The sequence below is a fragment of the Nansenia antarctica genome (assembly GCF_963989245.1).
Source record: "Nansenia antarctica genome assembly, chromosome: 15".
Lineage (NCBI taxonomy): Eukaryota > Metazoa > Chordata > Actinopteri > Argentiniformes > Microstomatidae > Nansenia > Nansenia antarctica.
In genome coordinates this window covers 31,729,610-31,752,859 of record NC_137685.1, presented here as the reverse complement: position 1 = coordinate 31,752,859, position 23,250 = coordinate 31,729,610, and the positions used below count along the sequence as shown (strand labels likewise).

The 23,250-nt window shown below is 46.1% G+C and overlaps 1 protein-coding gene across 1 annotated transcript in view; it reads left to right on the top strand.

Moving 5' to 3' along the window:
* Positions 1-3,010: 3,010 nt before the first annotated feature.
* LOC308171331 (intermediate filament family orphan 2-like) overlaps positions 3,011-23,250 on the top strand; it is a gene marked incomplete at both ends in the record, with an annotated part of 43,274 nt that continues 23,034 nt past the window's right edge. Inside the window, one exon of the mRNA XM_080546164.1 lies at positions 3,011-3,504. Within this exon, the coding sequence (XP_080402290.1) occupies positions 3,011-3,504 (494 nt within the window). The remainder of the gene's footprint in view (positions 3,505-23,250) is intronic.

Below are 23,250 nucleotides of genomic sequence, written 5' to 3'. Positions count from 1 at the left end.
TTATTCAGACTTGGGAACTATTCAGAATTGGGAACACTGAACACACTTCTTATCTCAGATGTATTTTTCAGTGAATACACAATGATTGTTATTATTTTGTTCAGCACACCATGTTCCCCATGATGACCTCTTAGACAGTTTAAATTGACAGCACATAATGAGTAACAGTCTCAACAGAATGAGATGTACTTTTGTTGTGTTACAGTGTGTGCTGCAGGGGAAAGGGAGTTGTACACTGATTTAGATCCTCACCACACCTATGACTACCCATGACTGTCTCTCTCTCTCTCTCTCTCTCTCTCTCTCTCTCTCTCTCTCTCTCTCTCTCTCTCTCTCTCTCTAAACGTGACCTAATCTGCTAACTTTATTTTTTCCACTTTCACAAACCTGTCACAAGGAAACACCTGTCTGGTTAGGATTGGGGTTAGGGCTCCACCTGTCTGGGTCATGACAGAGGAAACACCTATCTACTTCATAACAGTCATCTATGAGTGTTTGGATTCATGTGGATGTCTCCTGCAGTATGTCCGGTGAGTTTTAGTGAAACTTACAGAATGAACTGATTTGCCAATCACTGACTGAGATTGAAATTGTAAAGGTTCCTCTTCCAGAGTGAACGCTTCTGAGGATCTGATGGACCATGGAGTGAAGAACACCAACATATCTCCAGTTACCTAACATGTATTACAGTCAGCATAGGAACATATTCTTACAGAAAAAACACCCCAAAACAATGCTTTCAGTCAGAGTCAGAACGACATGGGAAACAAAATCTAATCAAATTAGAGTTTATTCATCATATGCGCAGGATGCATCTGTCAACGGACAATGACATGGTTCTTACCAGCTCCCTCTCAACAATGCAGTGAATAACATGTAGGATTCTTACAATGCGTAGGAATAAAAAATAAAAAATGTGATTCATAACAATACAACAAACAATACGATCAACTATCTACATGCAGATCTGTCCGAGGGATGATCTCCATTCACTAGATTGCAAATGTTATTGATCTGAGTTGAGCCATTGCAAAGATCAGCAAGTACAACACAGCCGGAGGGGTCAGTGGAGGCAGAGCAGTTATTGAGCGACACTCGGGTGGGGTGATGGGTTTGTGTGACATCTGGGTCACAGTGGTTCAGTGTCATGATCATTATTTACCAACCCCACCCCACTGGTTTTTCTTTCTCTCCCCATCCACTAGTATCAGGGTATAGGCTGGCAGAGGTAGAAATCAGAGGACGGGGCTCATTATAATGCATGGAACGGAATGAGGCAGAGTACAAACCATTCCTCATTCCGTTCCATGCGTTGCAATGAGCCCTTGTCTTCCAATGTCTACCTCCACCAGTCTCCCCAGACTAGAATATGTGTGGGAGCGAATGTGTATAGGCCAATTCAAGAAATTCTAGATGTGTGCAAAATAGTCTATGGAGAGTCTTTGTCCTCTAAGCACTGTGACAGCATGTATAGGGTTCTTCAAGCCTTGGGGCTTACAGCTTGACATTTTGGTGTGGCTTATGCAACCTCTTTTGTGTACGTTTTCTCCTCTGGGAACATTTTTGAAGCTTGTGGGTTCGTCTCCCTCCCAGCCGCAGACAAAAGGCTGAGAGGTTTGAGAATAGCTGCATGTCTGTACAAGGACATCAGCAGCAGGAAGCTCCTATTTGTCTTGTTTTGATGTTTTTTTTACTCAGATAGGCCTACAGTATTTCAACCGTTTAGTTAGGATTCAACCGATCATTCTTGGCATGTGAAAAGATTTGACAGACTAGGTCATGCAGGCTATAGATTCCTACGGGGAAATGATTGAAAACAATAGGTCATGCTTTTCAGCACAATATGACGACTTGATGAGGACCTGAGGTGCTTTAACCCAGAGCATAATCACTGTCTGGACCTCCTTGTATCTAGCATTAAATATATTTTTAAAAGTTATAAAATCAGATAACAGTTAGGAAAGTTAGTGTGTGTGTGTGTGTGTGTGTGTGTGTGTGTGTGTGTGTGTGTGGTGTGTGTGTGTGTGGTGTGTGTGTGTGTGTGTGTGTGTGTGTGTGTGTGCGTGTGTGCGTGTGTGTGTGTGTGTGTGTGCGTGTGTGTGTGTGTGTGTGTGTGTGGTGTGTGTGTGTGTGTGTGTGTGTGTGTGTGTGTGTGCGTGTGTGCGTGTGTGTGTGTGTGTGTGTGCGTGTATGTGTGTGTGTGTGTGTGTGTGTGTGTGTGTGTGTGTGCGTGCGCGCGATGGGAGGGGTAACATCTCCAGTGCTTAGTTTAGCGGCTTGTAACATGATTCACTAAGAGGCAGGGCTCACATTTTTACTTATAGGAGCCTGGCGTTACACCACACTACCGGAGACCGAATGGGGAAAGACTAGAACAGGAGCAGCAAAGAGAGAGAGAGAGAAAGAAAGAGAGAGAGAGAGGAGAGAGAGAGAGAGAGAGAGAGAGAGAGAGAGAGAGAGAGAGAGAGAGAGAGAGAGAGAGAGAGGGGAGAGGAAGAAAGAGAGAGAGAGAGGAGAGAGAGAGAGAGAGAGAAAGAAAGAAAGAGAGAGAGGAGAGAGAGAGAGAGAGAGAGGAGAGAGAGAGAGGGGGGGGAGGGTGTAACTGAGATACAGCATCAGCAGAAAGGCTCTCTGACGGTGTTTCACATTACTGCGTGCGTAAGGATGGAGACCAGTCCGTTGCGCCAAAGCTGTTCTCCGATCAGATGATCTGTCTGTGGATATCGTTGTGATTGCAAGACCCTTTTTGTATTATCTGCTCATCGATATATAGAAATAGTGTTCTTTTTGTTGCCCGGGGGGCCGGGGAACAGCGATGGTTGGCTCACCTTCAGCCGCACTGCCGATCGCATCAGGATCCACATCATCGGAACAAACTCCGGGGGGAACCGGACGCTTTTTGGAGGATATGCATGAATAGGAAAGCATGCAAAGTGAAGTTTGATGGTTTATTATTTCGGCACACAAACCCATTAACACCAGCCGGTTGTCACAAGTAAGAGGTATGATCATGAACTCGTTGCTTTTCCCTGATGCTTCGCCCGGTGCTCATATGTTTACCCATCCCGTGGGGGGCGGCTCGGGCGCGACCACCAGCGCGCTACGGAACGACCTGGGCTCCAACATCCACGTCCTGAAGACCCTCAACCTGCGGTTCCGCTGCTTCCTGGCCAAGGTGCACGAGCTGGAGCGGAGGAACAAGCTCCTGGAGAGCCAGCTGCAGCACGCCCTGGAGCAGACACCGAGATACCGGGAGGTCTACACCCGGGACGTGGCCTCACAGACCACCACCGAGTCGCATGAATCCCGGTTGCCCGGTACCATCTGGAGTTTCACGCACGTGAGGAGACACGGGGGGGGCTACGAGACCCTCCAGGGGCCCGGGGTGTCCTGGCACCACCCGGACGGGGTCGGGGTTCAGATCGACACCATCACGCCGGAGATCAGAGCCCTGTACAACGTGCTGGCCAAAGTCAAACGAGAGAGAGACGAATACAAGAGAAAGTAAGTCACCTTATTTTAAACCTTTGCCATTTCCCTAAAACACTGTGTTTCTGCATTGGCCTGTGTGGGACGAAACTGCATGATAGGCCTGTGCATACTGTACATTTTGGGGGAATGGGGGTAGAGGAGATTCATTATGTGTGCCTCTGGAGCAGATACTGCAACCCAAAAAAACCTCTCGCTGTAGGCCTGCCAATATTGTTATGGGTTGAGTGATTCACTGCAGAAGCATGTTGGCAGCCTACAGAAACAGCAAGCAAAAAGTGTCTTGCCAAGATTGTGCGAGATTTATGGCAAGATTTATTTATAAACTATGCCTCATGAAAAACAATTTTCATTCTGAGACTTTGACATATTATGGAAGTCAGTCAGGGCCTCCTCTGGCCTCCTTCTCACAGCCATAGTTGGGGATGGTCAGTGGAAGGAAGGTTAACACACTAACCCTGTCTCCACCTGGGTCCTGACATGTCAGCGTGCCTCTGCTACCTCTAGTGTGGTCCTCTGTGGCTCAGTTGGTAGAGCATGGCGCTAACGACACCTAGGTTGTGGGTTCTGTTCCTGCTGGGACCATATATACTGAAAATATATACAGTATGCACTCACTGCAATCTAAGTTGGTTTGGAGCCGAATGTCATGTTATACTTAGCGGTTGATAATTAAAGGCGATAGAGCATGGTGACTTTAAATCTGTGACAATGTGAAACTAATGTTTGAAACCTCTGTCACTGTCCAGTGCCTCAAGCCAAGTGATATGCAGATGACGCTGTTATCCAGGTGGGATAGCACTAATGATACCTTAAGTTTGACATTGATGAATGTGCCATGTTAGTATCCAACTACAGTAACACCAGGGGACGTCTCGAAACCACCTTGACATGGAGAACATTTCAGTGAGTGGGTAGTAGACACTGCACTGCATTTTGATTCCACACAGTCATTGCCAATGAATAACTAGGATGATTCGGGCTCCCTCCCACGCACTTTGGGCCGAGGGATGACAATCCTAGAGCAGTTCTGGGTCTGTGACTCCTGTTCTACCCTTGTTTCCTCCTGGTTCACACTGATGTCATACCCCCCCCCCAGGGTTCTCCGCAGCGTCCCAGACCCACGTCACTCCTGGCCGGCTTGGCCGGCTACTGCAGGGCCCCCTGCCAAGCAAGAGTGTCTGGTTCCTCATGAGTCAACCAGGCAGGCATTCAGACAGGGCTGAGTTTGGCCGTGGGACAGACACATCACTTCCATGTTCCCATACTGACTCAGTGACTCAATGTCCGACAGATGATGTCTGTGTTTGAGGACTCCCCTATGACCAGTCCTCAGTCCTCTAACCATTGTTGGGAGACATCCTGTGGTGGCGTTATAACGCCGGGCGACACAGTCAAATGAAATCAATGGACACACAGACAATAGTTCTCGGCAGCCTTTGTGCTGGAATGTGTACATTAGCCCTAATGTTCCCCTTGCTAAATCAGGACGGCGGTTGGCAGTGGATGGCCCAGAACAGATATAGCCCTGTCTGTAAACACTGGTCTGGGAGCCCTGCATTAAGACTTAAGACACTCTAGCACACTCTAAATATTCTCTCTCTATAGCATATCAGTTAGCCTAATTCTGCGGGCAGTGAGTCATCATGCTTTTTCTCCTGCTGCAGAGTTGTGTTAACAAGACTCAGGAATGCATTTTTGTCTACATTGTGATCGGTATCATAACAAATCACCAGAATAATCCTAGTATGATCATAACTTAGCTTGTTGTAAGTCACTTTAGATAAAGGCTAAATGTCAAAAATGTCTAAATAATAAATCCAATGAATCAATGAATAAAGAGTAATCATAGTTCATCAACAGATCACCTGAAATTGCTATTCTGTACAACAACCTGCCTATTGCCTGTTAATAAGCATCTTATAACACTTATGACTTAAATGACAATTCGGGGAAGTTCTCATCGAGTCCAGGGGCCTGTGAATAACAGTCATGGCTGTTGGTATTTTATGTGTCAGCAGTTAGTCATCCCCTCCCTCATGCTCACACACATTCTTCTGGTATACGAGCTAGGATGTGACATCACAGCTGTCCCTCGAGTCCTCTCTGCTCTCCCTCCCCCCCTCCCCCCCCCTCCTTCCCTCTTTTAACCCCTTATCTCAGGGACGTATCAGAGTTGTGTTCTGCCCTGCATCCTTCCCCTTTCTTCTACAGTATTCCCATTGCTCTTTGTCTCTGTCCATTCTCATTGCTCTATTCTCTTCTCTTCTCTTCACCCCTCCATTCTCATCCTTAGATCCACCCCTTCATTCTCTCATCCTTCTCTCCACCCCTCCATTCTCCAACCCTTCTCTCCACCCCTCCATAGCTCCCCTTCCCTTCACCCCTCCATAGCTCCCCTTCCCTCCACCTCTCCATTCTCACCCTTCCCTCCACCCCTCCATTCTCATCCTTCCCTCCACCCCACCATTCTAACACCCTTCCCTCCACAGCGGCCCTTCCCTCCCCTCCTCCCTCCCCCATACAGACTCCCCTCCTCCCTCCCCCATACAGACTGCTTTGTAAGGCTTCTGTAATCCCGCTGTGGGCCCCTGCCCCTCCAGCCCAGCGGGGTGATCTATTAAAGCTTTACCAGTACGGACACACACACACACCAGTATGAACACACACACACACACCAGTATGAACACACACACACACACACACACACACCAGTATGAACACACACCAGTATAGACACACACCAGTATGAACACACACCAGTATAGACACACACACACACACACACACACACCAGTATGAACACACACAGTATGAACACACACACACACACACACACACACACACACACCAGTATGGACACACACCAGTATAGATAGACACACACCAGTATGGACACACACCAGTATAGACACACACCAGTATGGACACACACACACACCAGTATGAACACGCACACACACACCAGTATGAACACACACCAGGAGGTGAATGGCCAGACCTCGTATTTCTAATTCCTCCACTAACATCCATACAGTGAACTATTCACATGTTAATCTTCTGCCTCTTTACAATCATCAACAACAACAACAACAATAATAATAATAATAATAATAATAATAATAATAATAATAATAATAATAATAATAATGATGATAAATGTGTTCTGTGTAGTGTTCTCAGTACAGAAAGACTCTACATCCATGGAGAAGACGATCAATAATAACAATAAATGAAGCAATAACAACTAAAAGCACCGACAGCAAAAAAGAGAAGAAAATCAGCTACTGATAGATCACGATCAGGGAAAAGCACCAGACATTAAAAGCTAGCAGTCGGACAGCAGCCTTGCTTGTCTCTGGGCTGCAGAGGTTAAGACCAGATTTGGAAAAGCGCTTTAGCAGATTTTGTGTTCTTTCCCAACTCTTGTCTGGTGTTATAACCCAGACCATAGCAAGGCTGTCTGATAGCATAGACTGTCTGATAGCATAGACTGTCTGATAGCATAGACTGTCTGATACCATAGACTGTCTGATAGCATAGACTGTCTGATACCATAGACTGTCTGATAGCATAGACTGTCTGATAGCATAGACTGTCTGATAGCATAGACTGTCTGATACCATAGACTGTCTGATAGCATAGACTGTCTGATACCATAGACTGTCTGATAGCATAGACTGTCTGATACCATAGACTGTCTGATAGCATAGACTGTCTGATACCATAGACTGTCTGATAGCATAGACTGTCTGATACCATAGACTGTCTGATAGCATAGACTGTCTGATACCATAGACTGTCTGATAGCATAGACTGTCTGATAGCATAGACTGTCTGATAGCATAGACTGTCTGATACCATAGACTGTCTGATAGCATAGACTGTCTGATAGCATAGACTGTCTGATAGCATAGACTGTCTGATAGCATAGACTGTCTGATAGCATAGACTGTCTGATAGCATGCCAACAACCTACAAAGGAATGTTCTTTTTAAAATGAAATTAGCAGCAGCATATAAACACTTAGTTGGATGAGATGCAATAAGCATCCCTATGGACATCATCTCTCACAGAAAGAGAAATCTTATAAATATCGATTTCATACTTCATGGGCCAGTTTCACAGACAAGGCTTAAGCCTAATCCTGGACTAAAAAGCATCTTCAATGGAGATTTTACATTGAAAGTGTGATTTAGTCCAGGACTAGGCTTAAGCCTTGTCTGTGAAACTGGCCCCATATGTTTTTGTTGCTGTGCGGCTCTGTTTCTCTTACAAACTCTCTCTTTCACACACACACACACACACACACACACTCACACACACACACACACACACACACACACACACACACACACACACACACGCACACACACACACACACACACACAAAATCACATATCCTTAGATTGGCTCTGTAAATCATATGTAAATCACCCCTCCATTCTCATCCTTCCCTCCACCCCAATGCTGGGATATCTGGGCCAGATGGGCTTCATGTCACTTATCTTGACAAATGAGGTGACACAGAAAGGTGTGTGAGGTCATTGCCAAGAGTCCCGGATCAGAATGTTTCTCCTTGAGATGTGTCAGAGGACCTTGTGCTGTACATCACTTTGATACGGATCTCTCAGGGTGGCGCCTTGTGATATTGGTGTGTGTGTGTGTGTTTGTGTGTGTGTGTGTGTGTGTCTGTATGCGTGTGTGTGTGTGTGTGTTTGTGTGTGTGTGTGTGTGTGTGTGTGTGTGTGTGTGTCTGTATGTGTGTGTGTGTGATAAAAAGCTCATTGGCAATGGCCACAATGACCGCATTTGTCAGTTGCTTGCCCCCTCCTTCACCCCTTCCCTTGTTGTTATTTACATAACCCATCGTTTTACCACCACTGGAGTTATATGTGATATTATCATACATCACATTGATGTGGCTTTTCTCATCCAGTTGGCTGATTTGATGGTTATGTTGAGCATACAGAGACAGTGTTGCAGCTTGCAGTGGGATGTCATGTCACACATGGCCTTTGTGCTGACCGCTGCAGTCCAGAGTCAGTGTAGCACTCTCACTAGACTACTCCGTTTAGGGCAGTTCAGAGATATTGAGCGTCAAAGTTTTTACATTCCATTATGTTTTGTGAGTTGGAACCTTTGTATTTTATGAATTACTAACTCAAAAATGTAAACATTTTAAAAATAACACCACACAGGCATTAATAAACACCTAATGGATCAGATTATGTAAAAAACTCAATTTTGACAAAAATGGAGATAGAACCTTATAATTCTAACGTCACATACTGGCTGCCCCAGCTGGGATTACACCTGGGGAGGCTGGTGGAGGTAGAAATCGGAGGACATTGTAATGCATGGAATGGAATGAGGAATTATATCAAACACATGTGTGTGTTTGAACTTACAAAGTTCCAATGCTCTCTCTATAAGGTCTCAAACCATGACCATAAAATCAGCCAACTGTATGACACTTTCACACACGTTTGATACCATTCCTCATTCCGTTTCATGCATTTACAACGATCCCCTCCTCTGATTTCCACCTCCACCAGCCTCTCCTGGATTTTCAACCAGTTATCCTTAGGTCACTAGTCCATGTTCCCCCTCACTGTTAAACCATGTCCCTGTCTGAGAGGGGGGGGACCAGACCCTGCCTCCCTGGACATCCAGGACCAGGACCAGGGACACATCCAGTACCCAGGCAGCACAGCACACACCCAGGCCCCCCCGGACAGTTTCAGCCTGCATGAATAATTGAAGCCCCCGCTGAATTCAGCTGCATCCCTGTGTGTGCGTGTGTGTGTGTGTGTGTGTGTGTGTGTGTGTGTGTGTGTGTGTGTGGATCAATGCCATAAGAATCCTGAGGAGACACTTTCGGAAAGCTTTGATCTCACAGCTGGTTTGTTCTGGAGATGAAAGGCCTAGCTATAGCTTTTAGCCTCCTCCCTAAAGGATCGCAAACGACCCCGGTCCATTGAAGAAGAATCAACACGGCCCGATTACTCTGTATATTCACTTAGATTGCGTGTCCTGTGGTTCCGTTAACCCCGATTTTTCAATTTCTAATTCTACAGTACCTGGGTGGTCTCAAATACAAACAACGTCCTGCGTTTCACTTCTCTGCCGTTCTCCAGTGCGGGCCCGCTGTGTGCTGTGTGCTGTGTGACCCAGGCCTGCTGTGTGCTGTGTAATCCAGGCCTGCTGTGTGCTGTGTGCTGTGTGCTGTGTGCTGTGTGCTGTGTGCTGTGTGCTGTGTGCTGTGTGCTGTGTGCTGTGTGCTGTGTAACCCAGGCCTGCTGTTTTGGTGGATTTCGTTCTTACCCAGCAGCAGCAGCAGCAGCAGCAGCAGCAGCCAGCGAGCAGAGCACTGCATCCTGGCACACAGCGCCCCCCCCCCTCTCTCTCTCTCTCCACCCTCCATTTCCCAATCCTATCACTCTTAGATGTCTCCCTCTCTCTCTCTCTCTCTCTCTCTCTCTCTCTCTCTCTCTCTCTCTCTCTCTCTCTCTCACTCTCTCTCTTGCTCTCCTTCCTCCAACCTTTCTCTCTCTATCTCTCTCCCCCCCCTTTATCTTTCTGTCCCCCCCCTCTCTCTCTCTACACCCCCACTCCCCCCACCCTGTCTATAATTGCATCTCTTATTGTCTAACTCCACACGCTAAACCTGTTGTTTCCTGCCTGCCCTGGCAGAGGTCAACACAGTGACAACATCAGTCTGTGTAAAAGCCAGAAGGAGGAGGTTATCCCTCGATATCAATATCATTACAACCTCTGAGCCTCCATCGAAAGGAGCCGATAAGCTTCTTCCTTTCATGAGCCTTTTCTGTAAACTACCTGGCCAGACAGGCTGAAAAGGTCAAGGATGATAACACTGTGTTGTGAAGGAGCCTACAAGGAGCTGTGGTTTTTCTCCCTCTATTGATTGTCATGGGAAACTCTGCATGGGTGATCCCATGATGGAAGAGTGTTCCCCTCCTCTGGTTCCTCTGGGCCTCTGGGTCTCTGTTTCCTCTGGTACTGGAGCTCTGGTTCTGGTCTAACTGATTATTCATAGCATCGACAGAGCCGGGCACGGTGGCTGACTGCCAGGGATAGAAGTGCAGGAATGCACCTGTCTGTCTGTCTGTCCTCCACCACCGCAGAGGAGCACTGAAACAGGAGCAGCAGTAGCTGGCGGTCGGTTGGCAAGGTAAATGTTTGGCAAAACCTCCTCGCCCTCTCACCCTCTCCAATTATTATTCTGGTTTAATCGCGAGGGTGGTACTAACAGGAACGAGGAGCGATGAGGTTTGTGTCTCGGCCTGTTTCTTACATTACATTACTTTTTTGGGGCATTTAGCAGACGCCTTCATCCAAAGCGATTTGACAACAAATACACTTTGTCTAAGGAGGTGAATCATCTATCCGTCAGACATCGGCAGAAAGAAACAAGTCTATGCTCAAGCCAGGGGCCATTGGCAGTCTTAATCCTTAGATTGTATTATTTTTTAGTATTATTATTATTTTAATTTAGTAGTGGGATGGGTGTGGAGAGTGAAGGGTGCGTCATGTACTACACAGCGGTCTGCCTTCGGGACTGTTGTACTTCCACAGCACCGTTACCACAGAGGACATGTTTATTGCGGTGACTAGCTAAAGGGCTACAAGACTAATCACACCTACTAGCGATAGCTTCAATCACTGACACACACCCCATGGCCTTGGGTAACATGTCCTTTTTCCACACATCCTAATGATTAGGGAAACGACGCGGGTCAGCATCTTTGACCCCTCGTGTGTCAGTGAACTCTGACAGAGGTATTTAATCTGTTTCTGACACACACAAACACATTAGAGGGCCAGACTAAGACGTTTCTGTCTTAGAGACCCAGCAACACTTAAGGAAAGAGAGATGGAAAGACCATTAACCTTCCTGTGGCCAGAGTTTTCATTATGTCTGTTTAAGTGGCTCATGGTAAGAGTGGTGCTCATCACTTTAATGTAGATGTGCTCCACGAGAGGCCGTGGAGGTGGAGATTGGAAGACGATTCCTCATTCCTCATTCCGTCCCATGCATTACACAATGGGCCCGTCCTCCGATTTCTACCTCCACCAGCCTCCCCTGACAAGCTCGCTCTGGATCCATCCGAAATGTATAATTTACATTTACATTTTTGCCATTTAGCAGACGCCTTATTCCAAAGCAACTTACAATCGATACATTAGACTAAGCAAGTAAATCATCAATCAACAAATAAAAGTTATTATTATTATTATTATTATTATTATTATATCAATTCACCAGTCGTAGCAGGAAGAGTAATCTAGCTCAGGCCAGGGGCCATTGGCAGTCATCAGTCACAGTACCGAGGGAGAGAACGCTAGAGAAAGAGACAGACAGTGTGTGAGAGAGAGAGAGAGAGAGAGAGAGAGAGAGAGAGAGAGAGAGAGAGAGAGAGAGACAGTGTGTGAGAGAGAGAGAGAAAGAGACAGACAGTGTGTGAGAGAGAGAGAAAGAGACAGACAGTGTGTGAGAGAGAGAGAGAGAGAGAGACAGACAGTGTGTGTGAGAGAGAGAGAAAGAAGTAGACAGTGTGTGTGAGAGAGAGAGAGAGAGAGAGAGAGAGAGAAAGAGACAGACAGTGTGTGAGAGAGAGAGAGAAAGAGACAGACAGTGTGTGAGAGAGAGAGAGAGAGAGACAGACAGTGTGTGTGAGAGAGAGAGAGAAAGAGGCAGACAGTGTGTGTGTGAGAGAGAGAGAGAGAGAAATCTACAGTACTGAGTATCTATTGCAAGCTTATTTGTGCTTTGCTGTTTTGAGCCATAAGGTACAGGCCCAGCTGAAGTTAATGGGGACAGCACAGTGCTTCAGCCAACCCGCTGGTGGCGACCACTGGAGTTATAGCCTCCTTTCATCTCGGTGTCATAATGGAAGACAGAGCCGTGTTGTCATAGGAGTTAAACACTTCTGATAAATCTGGACTGAGCGGAATTGAATTGTCAATGATAATGGGCTAGAGTGAATGAAGCTGTCATGCTCTCCAGGAGAGCTCTGATTTATTCCACAGGTGTGTGTGTGTCTAGGTGTGTGTGTGTGTGTGTCTGTGTGTGTGTGTGTGTGTGTGTATTTATATGATATACTGTAGTTATGTACAATGAGGTATTGACCCACAGGTTTATGGTGTTCAGAAACAAGCCTTTCTCATGGTTCAAAGACGGCACACACCCTGATGAAGGGAGGATACAGGCCAAAATGAGAACATCTCCCCTAACGGAGCCAACATATCCACCCAGACCAGGCCCCAACTCGCACTGGGTGTGTTTGTTGGTGGTTTGGGGCTCTTAAAGCCTTCTAATTTGTTAAAGGGGGAAGGCCCATTCAAAACGTACTTTGGCGACAAAAGAAAGCGTTTGGAAAAAAGGAAAAAGTCTCAACTTGTCCGCCCATGAACTGTGTTTTACCTCTTCAGCTCTTTCTTTAATTTCATGTGCTTTAATGCCTCTCTATATCTACCGTATTGAGTCAATATCGCCCGGAGCTGACAGTCAATGTAGCGGGGGCTAATGTGGAGTCTAATGTAGCCTGCAGTAGGTGAAAAGATTACAACAGTGAAGTAGTGTTTCATAGAATAGAGGTTGTGGAGAAGGTGGGCGGGTGTGGCTTTTGCAGTCCAGGGGAGGCTGGTGGAGGTAGAAATCTGAGGACGGGCTCATTGTAATGCGTGGTGTGGAACGTGGAATGGGATCAAACACCATGTTTGATGCCGTTCCTCATTCCGAGTCAAAAACGGATTTTCTGTCGCATTTACCAACCAGCCAGCCTCTCTCCTCTCCCAAACAAAACATGAACAGAATATTAATCTTTTAAATAAACCATAATTTTTATTTTATGGTAAAGTACGGCCGGATGCCCTTTCCGTGAACTATAACTATTAATTAGAGCTATTTTTCAACGGATGCGATGCAGAACTGTATTTGCCGTACGATTACAGTCAGGCTAACCTCCTGAGGGGAACTATTATTATAGCGAGATATTCTGCAGAGAAACTACAGAACCAACAGTTTTTAGAAACAAATTGACAAGAATCAATCATTCTCCATGGTTTATGTACGGGGAAATCAGGTCACCTGAGCGTATGTTAGAGATCGCAGTTGTCAGGCATCTTTTTTTTCTTTTTTTTTCTTCTTTCTTTCTTTTTATCTGTTCTTAGGGCATTTCTGCTTTATTGGGATAGAGCGAGGCAGTAGAGATTTCCAGGAAGGATGGGCGAGAGAGAGACAGTAGGGATGACATGCAGGATCGGTTGATGGCTGGAATCGAACCAGGGACCCTGCTGTTCTGTGGCATCAGGGCCGTAACCAGGCCTTAGCAGAACTTTACCAGAGTAGGAGTGACATTTTTTTGGTGCGCTCACAAAGCGGTCCGTCCCGGGAGGTTTCTAGGTGTCTGCCGAAGGAAGGGCTCGTGAGGCCTAAGTACATACAGCACATTTTGTGCACAGTAATAAGCAGGGGAAACGTCTGTCTAGCTTACACACAGTGAACTTCATCTATGATGGCTAGCCTAATTATGAACCCTAACCCTAGCTAGCCTGCATTTCTGGACGAGCAGAATTCATGCCAAAATGATGACCTCTACAAAGGCATCATTTAATAACTGTCAGGGTTATTAATAACATCTTTCAGGCAGTGCACCAGGGCACTAAGCCTTCAGGCCCTGCCTCAAAATCGGTGAACTCCGGAGAAAACATAAAGCATTAGGTGTGCATCACTTTGTGGTGTTTTCAAAATGGCCGCCCAGCCAGTGCCAGTGGGACATGTGCATGCAAAGCCCCATTCAATGCCTGTTGTTGGGATAGAGTATTAACTGTTAAAACAATTACCTGCTCTCTCCGCAAAGCAATTATGTGTTCTTGCTTCCAGGCTGCTGTTTGATCACTCCTGTCACGCTAAGACGCGCTGTAAACATGTGGGCACACCTGTCTGTCTGGCAGGTGAGGTAAGGGGGCGGGGCCTCTCGTCTCTCTGTCCCTGGGTGTGTCTCTTCCTCTGTAGGAGAACCTAATGTACTACTACTAGCACTGGGTGTGTTTGTTGGTGGTTTGGGGCTCTTAAAGCCTTCTAATTTGTTAAAGGGGAAGGCCCATTCAAAACGTACTTTGGCGACAAAAGAAAACGTTTGAAAAAAGGAAAAAGTCTCAACGTTGCTATTTAGCTGACACTTTTTTCCCCAAAGCGACTTACTGCAGTGAGTGCATACATATCTTTGGTATATATGTGATCCCAGTATGAATCAAACCCGCAATTATGCTCTACCAACTAAGCTACAGAGAGACTGCCTGACAGCACCACACAACCCTTCATCCGAGGGAAGAAGGAAGGTGATGGCTGGCCGGGGTGGGGTGGTGTGGTGGGGGTTTAGTGATTGGATAATGTGTTTGCACAGTCCAGACAAGCCTAGCGCACACGCCTATTGTTGGGATGGCCAGGCGGTGTGTCAGTGGTCCGGGGACAGGCCAGGGCCTGGGATTAGAGCCGGGACAATGCTGGCTCCAGCCCTCCCCACCCTGCCTCAACACACACACACAGTGGCGGACTCAGGCTGTTTGAAGGGCAGGGGCGAAAAGAAAAAAAGGGCACCTACTGCACAACATGGGACCCCATCAGTGCACATGGTCAAGTTTAGACCATTGGAAGGGCAGCCAATAGGGCACATCCTCTAATTTCGCCACTCAAAAGGGAACTTTAGTGCAACGTTTTTCAACTGTGGGGGCACATGGTCACGTTTAGACCATTGGAGGGGCACTAATAGGGCACGTCCTCTCATTTTCGCCACTCAAAAGGGCATTTTTGCTACTCAAAAGGGCACTTAAGACAGACGTTTTTCAACCGTGGGGGCACCAGGAGGGGCGTTCGCCCCCCCCCTGAGTCCGCCAGTGCACACACACCTCCTGTTGAACTAGTGACTGTGATCAGTGGATGAGCAGCACACATTCTGAATCAGAGGCCTACCTGTAGTCAGAGGGGCGGGAGGAAGCGTGAGTCGTGTTTGACGGTGATGCACAAGTTATGTGGGTAGGTGTGTGTGTGAGTGTGTGTGTGTGTGTGTGCGTGTACGTGACTGTGTGTGTATGTGTGTGTGTGTGTGTGCCTGTACATGCGTGCGTGTGTGTGTGCTCGGCGCTCGCGTGTGTACGAGAACCACCTACCGTACTGCAGAGGGGCTTCACAGTGACGTCAGTGCTCCCCCCCCCCCCGCCCCAGCGCTGTCCGGGCCCGTCCCTCCGGCCTGTGTTGCTGTAGGGCTCCATGGAGATGCTGGTCCATTGTACTGGGCTCTGCAGGACATGTAATCTGTCTCTCCGCTCTGTCTTTATGATGTTCCACTGACAAAGCTGGGCTTTGAGCTTGCTGTGCTTGAGGCCACACACACACACACACACACACACACACACACACTCACACGACTACCGGTAGTTGTGTATCACCATCAAGCCCAATTCATATTTCCGCCCCAAACCCTGTAACTGCATGCAACAGACTCCTTAGTGATTCAGTAAATACTGTCGTTGCCAGCACTTTAATTTAAGAGGCAATTTCTTCCCTTGCGTGTCAGGAGAACACATTCATGAAACTCACAGGCTAGATTTTCCAATAGCTACATCCTCCAACTGTCAATGTTGAACCTATCTAATCCAGTCCCTTCTAAACAAGCAAACGCATGTGTGCGCACGCACGCACGCACGCACGCACGCACGCACGCACGCGCACACATACACACACACACACACACACACACACACACATACATACACACACAGATTTTTTTATTTTTTATTTAACCTTTATTTATACAGGTAAAAACGCATTGAGCCCCAAGGGCTCATTTTCAAGTGTGACCTGTTCACAGGCATACAACAACAACATCCACCACAAACAAATACAATACAAAACCTGGCCTACATAGTCTAAAACTAAACTAAAAACGACATTGTCTAAAACTAAACTAAAACTCCATAGTCTAAAACTAAACTAAAACTACATAGTCTAAAACTAAACTAAAACGACATAGTCTAAAACTAAACTAAAACTACATAGTCTAAAACTAAAACTAGTCTAAAACAGTCTAAGATAGTCTCAAACTAAACTAAAACTACAAAACCTAAAACTAGCTAAAGAGCTAGGGTCAGGGAGGGGTCAGCAATGGGCAAAAGGGAGGGTCAACTCAATTGCAAGAACAAATCATAGACTCGCACTGTATGTCTCTCAGCAAGAGCTTGAAACTGGAAAGAGGGATCAGATGAGACAGTTTCAGACTCTGCTGTAAAGAATTCCAAGAGGAAGGGGCTGCAAATGAGAACGCCCTCTTGCCTTTCATGATCCTTGTGAAATACTGCTACCTCTAGGAAGCATGTTACCCATAGCCTGTAGGTTCATAAACCAGTCTCTTTAGCTTGGTCTAGTGGGCCACACCTCACCATACAGAATTAACAATTCTGTAATTCATCAAATTAAAATGTAAAATGAATTTAAATAATAATAATAATTTAGAAAGAATCCTTCTTCTAGCATTATGACTGCCAATGGCCCCTTGCCCAAGCATAGGTTACATTTTCCAGCTATAACTGATGGATAGATGATTCACCTACTTAGTCAAATGTATTTGTTGTAAATTGCTGTGAATAAAGGCGTCTGCTAAATGCCCCCAGAATTAAAATGTAACAGAATTAAAGAAATATTGAAACACGGAAATATTTCATGTTTCATGACAATGAACCTATAAAAGGTCATGCTGGAGTCAAACCCTCCACCCTCTCAGCTGCTAGTCCTCTTCAAGGTCATTGATACATGCTGTGAAGGCTTGGTGTTCAGGCTGTTTCAGCGGGGGCTATTTGAAGGCTTGTATTTATGGCTGTGGTCGTCCTACCCAGGAAGGGGAGGCAGCTATGGGAATCTGCTGAGTCATACGATACACTGTCACGCTAGGCCCCCTGAGATTCAGCCACGCTAGCAACCATTCAACTACACTAGTGACCATTCAACTACACTAGTGACCATTCAACCAACCTAGTGACCATTCAACTACACTAGTGACCATTCAACCACACTAGTGACCATTCAACTACACTAGCACCACTCAACTACACTAGTGACCATTCAACTACTCTAGTGACCATTCAACCAACCTAGTGTGGCCATTCAACTAGCAGTCACCATCAGATTGGTAGTTCATTTACTTCTTATATCTAATTGGCTAAAACTGCATTCCCCAAGCCTTGTATGTCAGGTGTTAATGCTTACTTAGCTCTTACCCTCATTCAGTACCAGAGATTAGATTAGATTAGATTAGATCAGATTAGATTAGATTAGATTAGATCAGATCAGATCAGATTAGATTAGATTAGATTAGATTAGATTAGATTAGATTAGATTAGATTAGATCAGATCAGATCAGATCAGATCAGATCAGATCAGATCAGATCAGATCAGATCAGATCAGATCAGATCAGATCAGATCAGATCAGATCAGATCAGATCAGATCAGATCAGATCAGATCAGATCAGATCAGATCAGATCAGATCAGATCAGATCAGATCAGATCAGATCAGATCAGATCAGATCAGATCAGATCAGATCAGATCAGATCAGATCAGATCAGATCAGATCAGATCAGATCAGATCAGATCAGATCAGATCAGATCAGATCAGATCAGATCAGATCAGATCAGATCAGATCAGATCAGATCAGATCAGATCAGATCAGATCAGATCAGATCAGATCAGATCAGATCAGATCAGATCAGATCAGATCAGATCAGATCAGATCAGATCAGATCAGATCAGATCAGATCAGATCAGATCAGATCAGATCAGATCAGATCAGATCAGATCAGATCAGATCAGATCAGATCAGATCAGATCAGATCAGATCAGATCAGATCAGATCAGATCAGATCAGATCAGATCAGATCAGATCAGATCAGATCAGATCAGATCAGATCAGATCAGATCAGATCAGATCAGATCAGATCAGATCAGATCAGATCAGATCAGATCAGATCAGATCAGATCAGATCAGATCAGATCAGATCAGATCAGATCAGATCAGATCAGATCAGATCAGATCAGATCAGATCAGATCAGATCAGATCAGATCAGATCAGATCAGATCAGATCAGATCAGATCAGATCAGATCAGATCAGATCAGATCAGATCAGATCAGATCAGATCAGATCAGATCAGATCAGATCAGATCAGATCAGATCAGATCAGATCAGATCAGATCAGATTAGATTAGATTAGATCAGATCAGATTAGATTAGATTAGATTAGATTCAACGTTATTGTCATTTCAGAGAGTGCAATACCGAAACAACAACATGTAGTTTGGCATCTAACCAGATAGTGGCATGGTGCAAAAGACATGATAATGTAGTCGGTGCATGGTATTACAGTATAAGATATTACAATGAGTCTAAATGAATGAATATAAAGTGAATATACATGAGATTAATATCAATATATACCGTAGTTATGATATGATATGCACAGTATGAATGTAGACAGCGCATGGTATTAGAGTAGAAGCTATTACAGTGAGTATAGATAAATTAATAGAAAGTGAAGAGGTGTTGTGATTGTGTTTGACCTCTTGTTCTTTTGCTCCTGTTGAACTATTCGGTATGGAGCCCCCCTGGGGTCACATGGTAGAAAAAAGATATTTGATGTGTGAATCCGTTCCCTCAGTTTAGTAGGGTTAGGGTTAGGGTTAGGGTTAGGCCCTACGAGCCAGAGCGATCGCAAGGAGTAGGGTTAGGGTTAGGGTTAGAATCCTTGCGATCGTTCTGGCTCATGGGCCTAACCCTAACCCTAACCCTAACGAATTACTAAACCGAGGGAACGGATTACTAAACCGAGGGAACAGATTTACTAAACAGAGGGAACGGATTCACACATCAAATATTTTTTTTCTACCATGTGACCCCCAGGGAGGCTCCGTACTATTCGGCACTGTTCACTACTGTCCACTACTGCGGAATTCTGCAGTTAAGACGTAGAAAGTCTGAGCCGCCTTTTATGATTAATGAGTAGTATGAGAAGTGGAGATAACTGTGTGTGTAAAACAGACAGGCTGTGTGGGAGAAATCAATAGAACAGATACAGGCGGTCGGCTAGATAGCTTTCTCCTCCTCAGTGCTTCTCTGTTTTACCTCAAAAAATGTTCTCCCACATTAGTTTCAAACCATTGAACGGTTTCTCACTCTCCGTGACCAATCAAACGTTACGTTACTGTCCTCCCAGTCCCTGCAGACCAATGATGTGCTCTGCTGCAGAGATGCACTGGTGATTGAGCAACCCTGATGTTTTTGGCACCTGGCTGGTCTGTAGTTGGTCTGGGAGAGGAGGAGTGTTCTATTTAAGACTGGGCCCTTGGAGCAGGGAGACAGCTAGGAGCAGGGAGACAGCAGGGAGCAGGGAGAGAGCTAGGAGCAGGGAGACAGCGAGGAGCAGGGAGACAGCTAGGAGCAGGGAGACAGCAGGGAGCAGGGAGAGAGCTAGGAGCAGGGAGACAGCGAGGAGCAGGGAGACAGCTAGGAGCAGGGAGACAGCTCGCCCGCATTCAGTGAATGATGACCCGAGCAGGCGTCTACAGTATATGTACAATTCGAGTGACCTAGTGAGGGAGGAATGTGTGTGTGTGTGTGTGTGTGTGTGTGTGTGTGTCTGTTTGTGTGTGTGTGTGTGTGTGTGTGTGTGTGTGTGTGTGTCTGTTTGTGTGTGTGTGTGTGTGTGTGTGTGTGTGTGGATCAGCTGTAGGCAGTGGTATGTTCTGCACAAGGAGACTGAAAGAAGGGATAGACGAGGGAGGCTGGGAGTGGGGAGAGGGGAGGGGAGAGGGGAAGTGGGGAGGGGGCAGGGGGAGTGATTAAGGAGAGGAAGGGGGGAAGGAGTGGGGAGGGGGGGGACAAGGTCAGGGGGAGGAGAGGAGGAAGATGGAGGGCAGGGAGCAGCGAATGAGATCAGGGCAAATCGGATGAGGCTCTCTGACCTTGATCTGTTGTCTATTCAGCACAAGCAGACAGACAGACAGACAGGCAGACAGGCAGACAGGCAGACAGGCAGACAGGCAGCCTCCATAGGGAGACTCTCTTCCACCGTATACATACAGCAGGGGAGGCTGAAGGAGGTAGAAATCGGAGGACGGGCTTATTGTAATGCATAGAACTGTATCAAACATGTTGTGTCTGATACCATTCCTCATGCCATTGATACCATGCATTAAAAATAAGCCTCATCCTCCGCTTTCTACCTCCCCTGATACACACTGTGCACTCCCTTCACTCCATCTCTCCATGCTCCATGCTCATTAACACTCCACTCATGTCCCAGGCCGTGTGGATGCTATAGATCACACAGTGCCAGCCGTGACACACGATCAATAACCTCCCGCCGATATCCCCCCTCCCCCCTAGACCGAGACAGGCCTGCTCACCCTCTTTCCTACTATTTCCTGTCCCGACCACAGTGTCAGATGTCCCCCCCCCCCTTACCCCTCTTCCTGTGCTGTGTACCCCCCCGCCCCCTGTGCTGTGTACACCTCCCACACCCCCTCCCCCCCGCCCACGCTCACGCCACCCCGTGCTGTGTACCATCCCCCCTGCCACGAGGTTTGTTGAAGGAGGAATATACGAGGGAAGTACAGTAAATCCTGGTTGGAAGCCGCCCTGCCTGCGATTTAATTGCATGGAGAGAGGATGTGCAATGCTGTCACCGAGCCGGGGGGGGGGGGGGCGGGGTTCAAATGTTTGATACCATTCCTCATTCCGTTCCATGCATTACAATGACCGTAAATCCTCCGATTTCTACCTCCGCCAGCCTCGCCTGGCTGAAAGGGTGTGTTCGTTCTCTGTACTGCAGACCATATGGATCCTTTTAAACCTTCGGTACTAACAGTTCCGGGTTATCTTTTTTCGGCCAGATCAGTATTGATAGTCATAATTATGACGATGCTATGCTTACTTTGTATTTATCGTGTCCGATAATGATGTTTGTCATTAGATTTCCACACGGTGATCATCCTTGTAGAAATGTTATTGGATTCTTTTGATATTGTCGGATTGTTTTGATATGATCTTTTAGGCTGTCACATGGCTATCAAAGCCAGGCACATGGTTATCAAGAAGAACCTAAAGGAGGCCTGATTCTCTGTATCACAAACAACAAACAAAATGTTGTGTTCTACCCGTGACATTCTGACATTCGAGACTGTAATTAGAACAGAAATTGCCTGTACCGACAGATACGATGTGGTTAGAGACAAATTTCCAAAAGGTTGGATAAAGGCTAACCACATATTTGTGGTTGGCTCACAGGGTGTGGTGTAAGTACAACAGGATTAACTGAATACAGGAAGTCAGGAACATGAATTCACTGTTCTGATAAACACAAAAGAGGAGCTGAGCACCTAAACCTTGACCCGGTCCAGAAAGCTTAGAAGGGAGGTACTCAGTGCTCAGTACTTAGTCAAGGAATGTAGGGTTTGGCACAATGGCACATCCCATTACCCCCTTGAGCCATTGTGTTGCACAACGGTTCACCAGCCTTTATAAATCAGGCCGTCTTATTTTTATTGCCCTGGGATTATTAAAAATGAGTTTTAATCAAATGTCATTAATTACAACAATCACAATGGAGCCCTAGATTTTTTTTTATTCAAACTAATACTGATTAAAAAACAACAACATTTTGATGATATTGAAAACAATTTGATTTGGTTAACGGTAAATAAACTTATCATGAGATCTTTCACAACCGAACCGCTGAAAACACGAGTCAATGATGGGTTCTGAAATGGTGCTCGTGGGCAGTGGTGTAGTCTACGTGATATCCACTAGGAAAGGCCAAGGATTTCCCTATACCCACTTAAAAATGTGTGAGGATACGTAACGCCGTTTTGTGACAGAACTTTCACACTTTCATTCATAAAATTCACCCGTCTGTGTTATGAAGCACTTGACTTTTGGACCATTGGGACTGACTATAGCGTCATATACCATCAACGGGGGTTGATGCGACATGAAATATGTCAAAATGCAGCACTATCATGCACAGATCAGCCTTATAACATGTAATGTTAGATATATATAACGTTAGACAGGGAGCGCAGATGTATTTTTATGGCGTTCCGAAATGAACGATATGAGGCTGGGAGGGAAAAATCACTGTATACCCACTAGAAAACACTAGACTACACCTCTGCTCATGGGGTAACCATTGCTCTGGTGCTGGGGCGTAGTGACGAGCAGAGGTTTGGACAGCTCGCGTGCGAACGGCACAGCCTGGGCACACCATGCTGAGAGGCAGTGTGTGTTGGCAGGGACCGCTGCCTACCGGAATGCCATTGTCCCCACGGAAGAATGGCATGAGAATCTCAGCTCTTGTGACCTCTCAACTGTGTTATTCTAGCCTGGTTAAGAACCGTCACACAAAAGTCTCCCTTTTGATATTTCAGACCATATTCTTTCATAGAAGAGATCACCAGATAACAGGGGGAGCCGGCAGAGGCAGAAGTCGGAGGGACGGGCTGGTTGTAATGCATGGAGGGGAATGACAATGAGCCGATTTATACCTCCACCAGCCTCTCCTGCTGTCTGTTCTATGGTTCTATGACTTGATTATTTGTCAAACAAAGACAAAACAAGCGTTTATAGTAGGCTACATCACAATAAAGAACTCATCCTCTCTGAGATCAGACTGTGCTGCAGTCCTGTT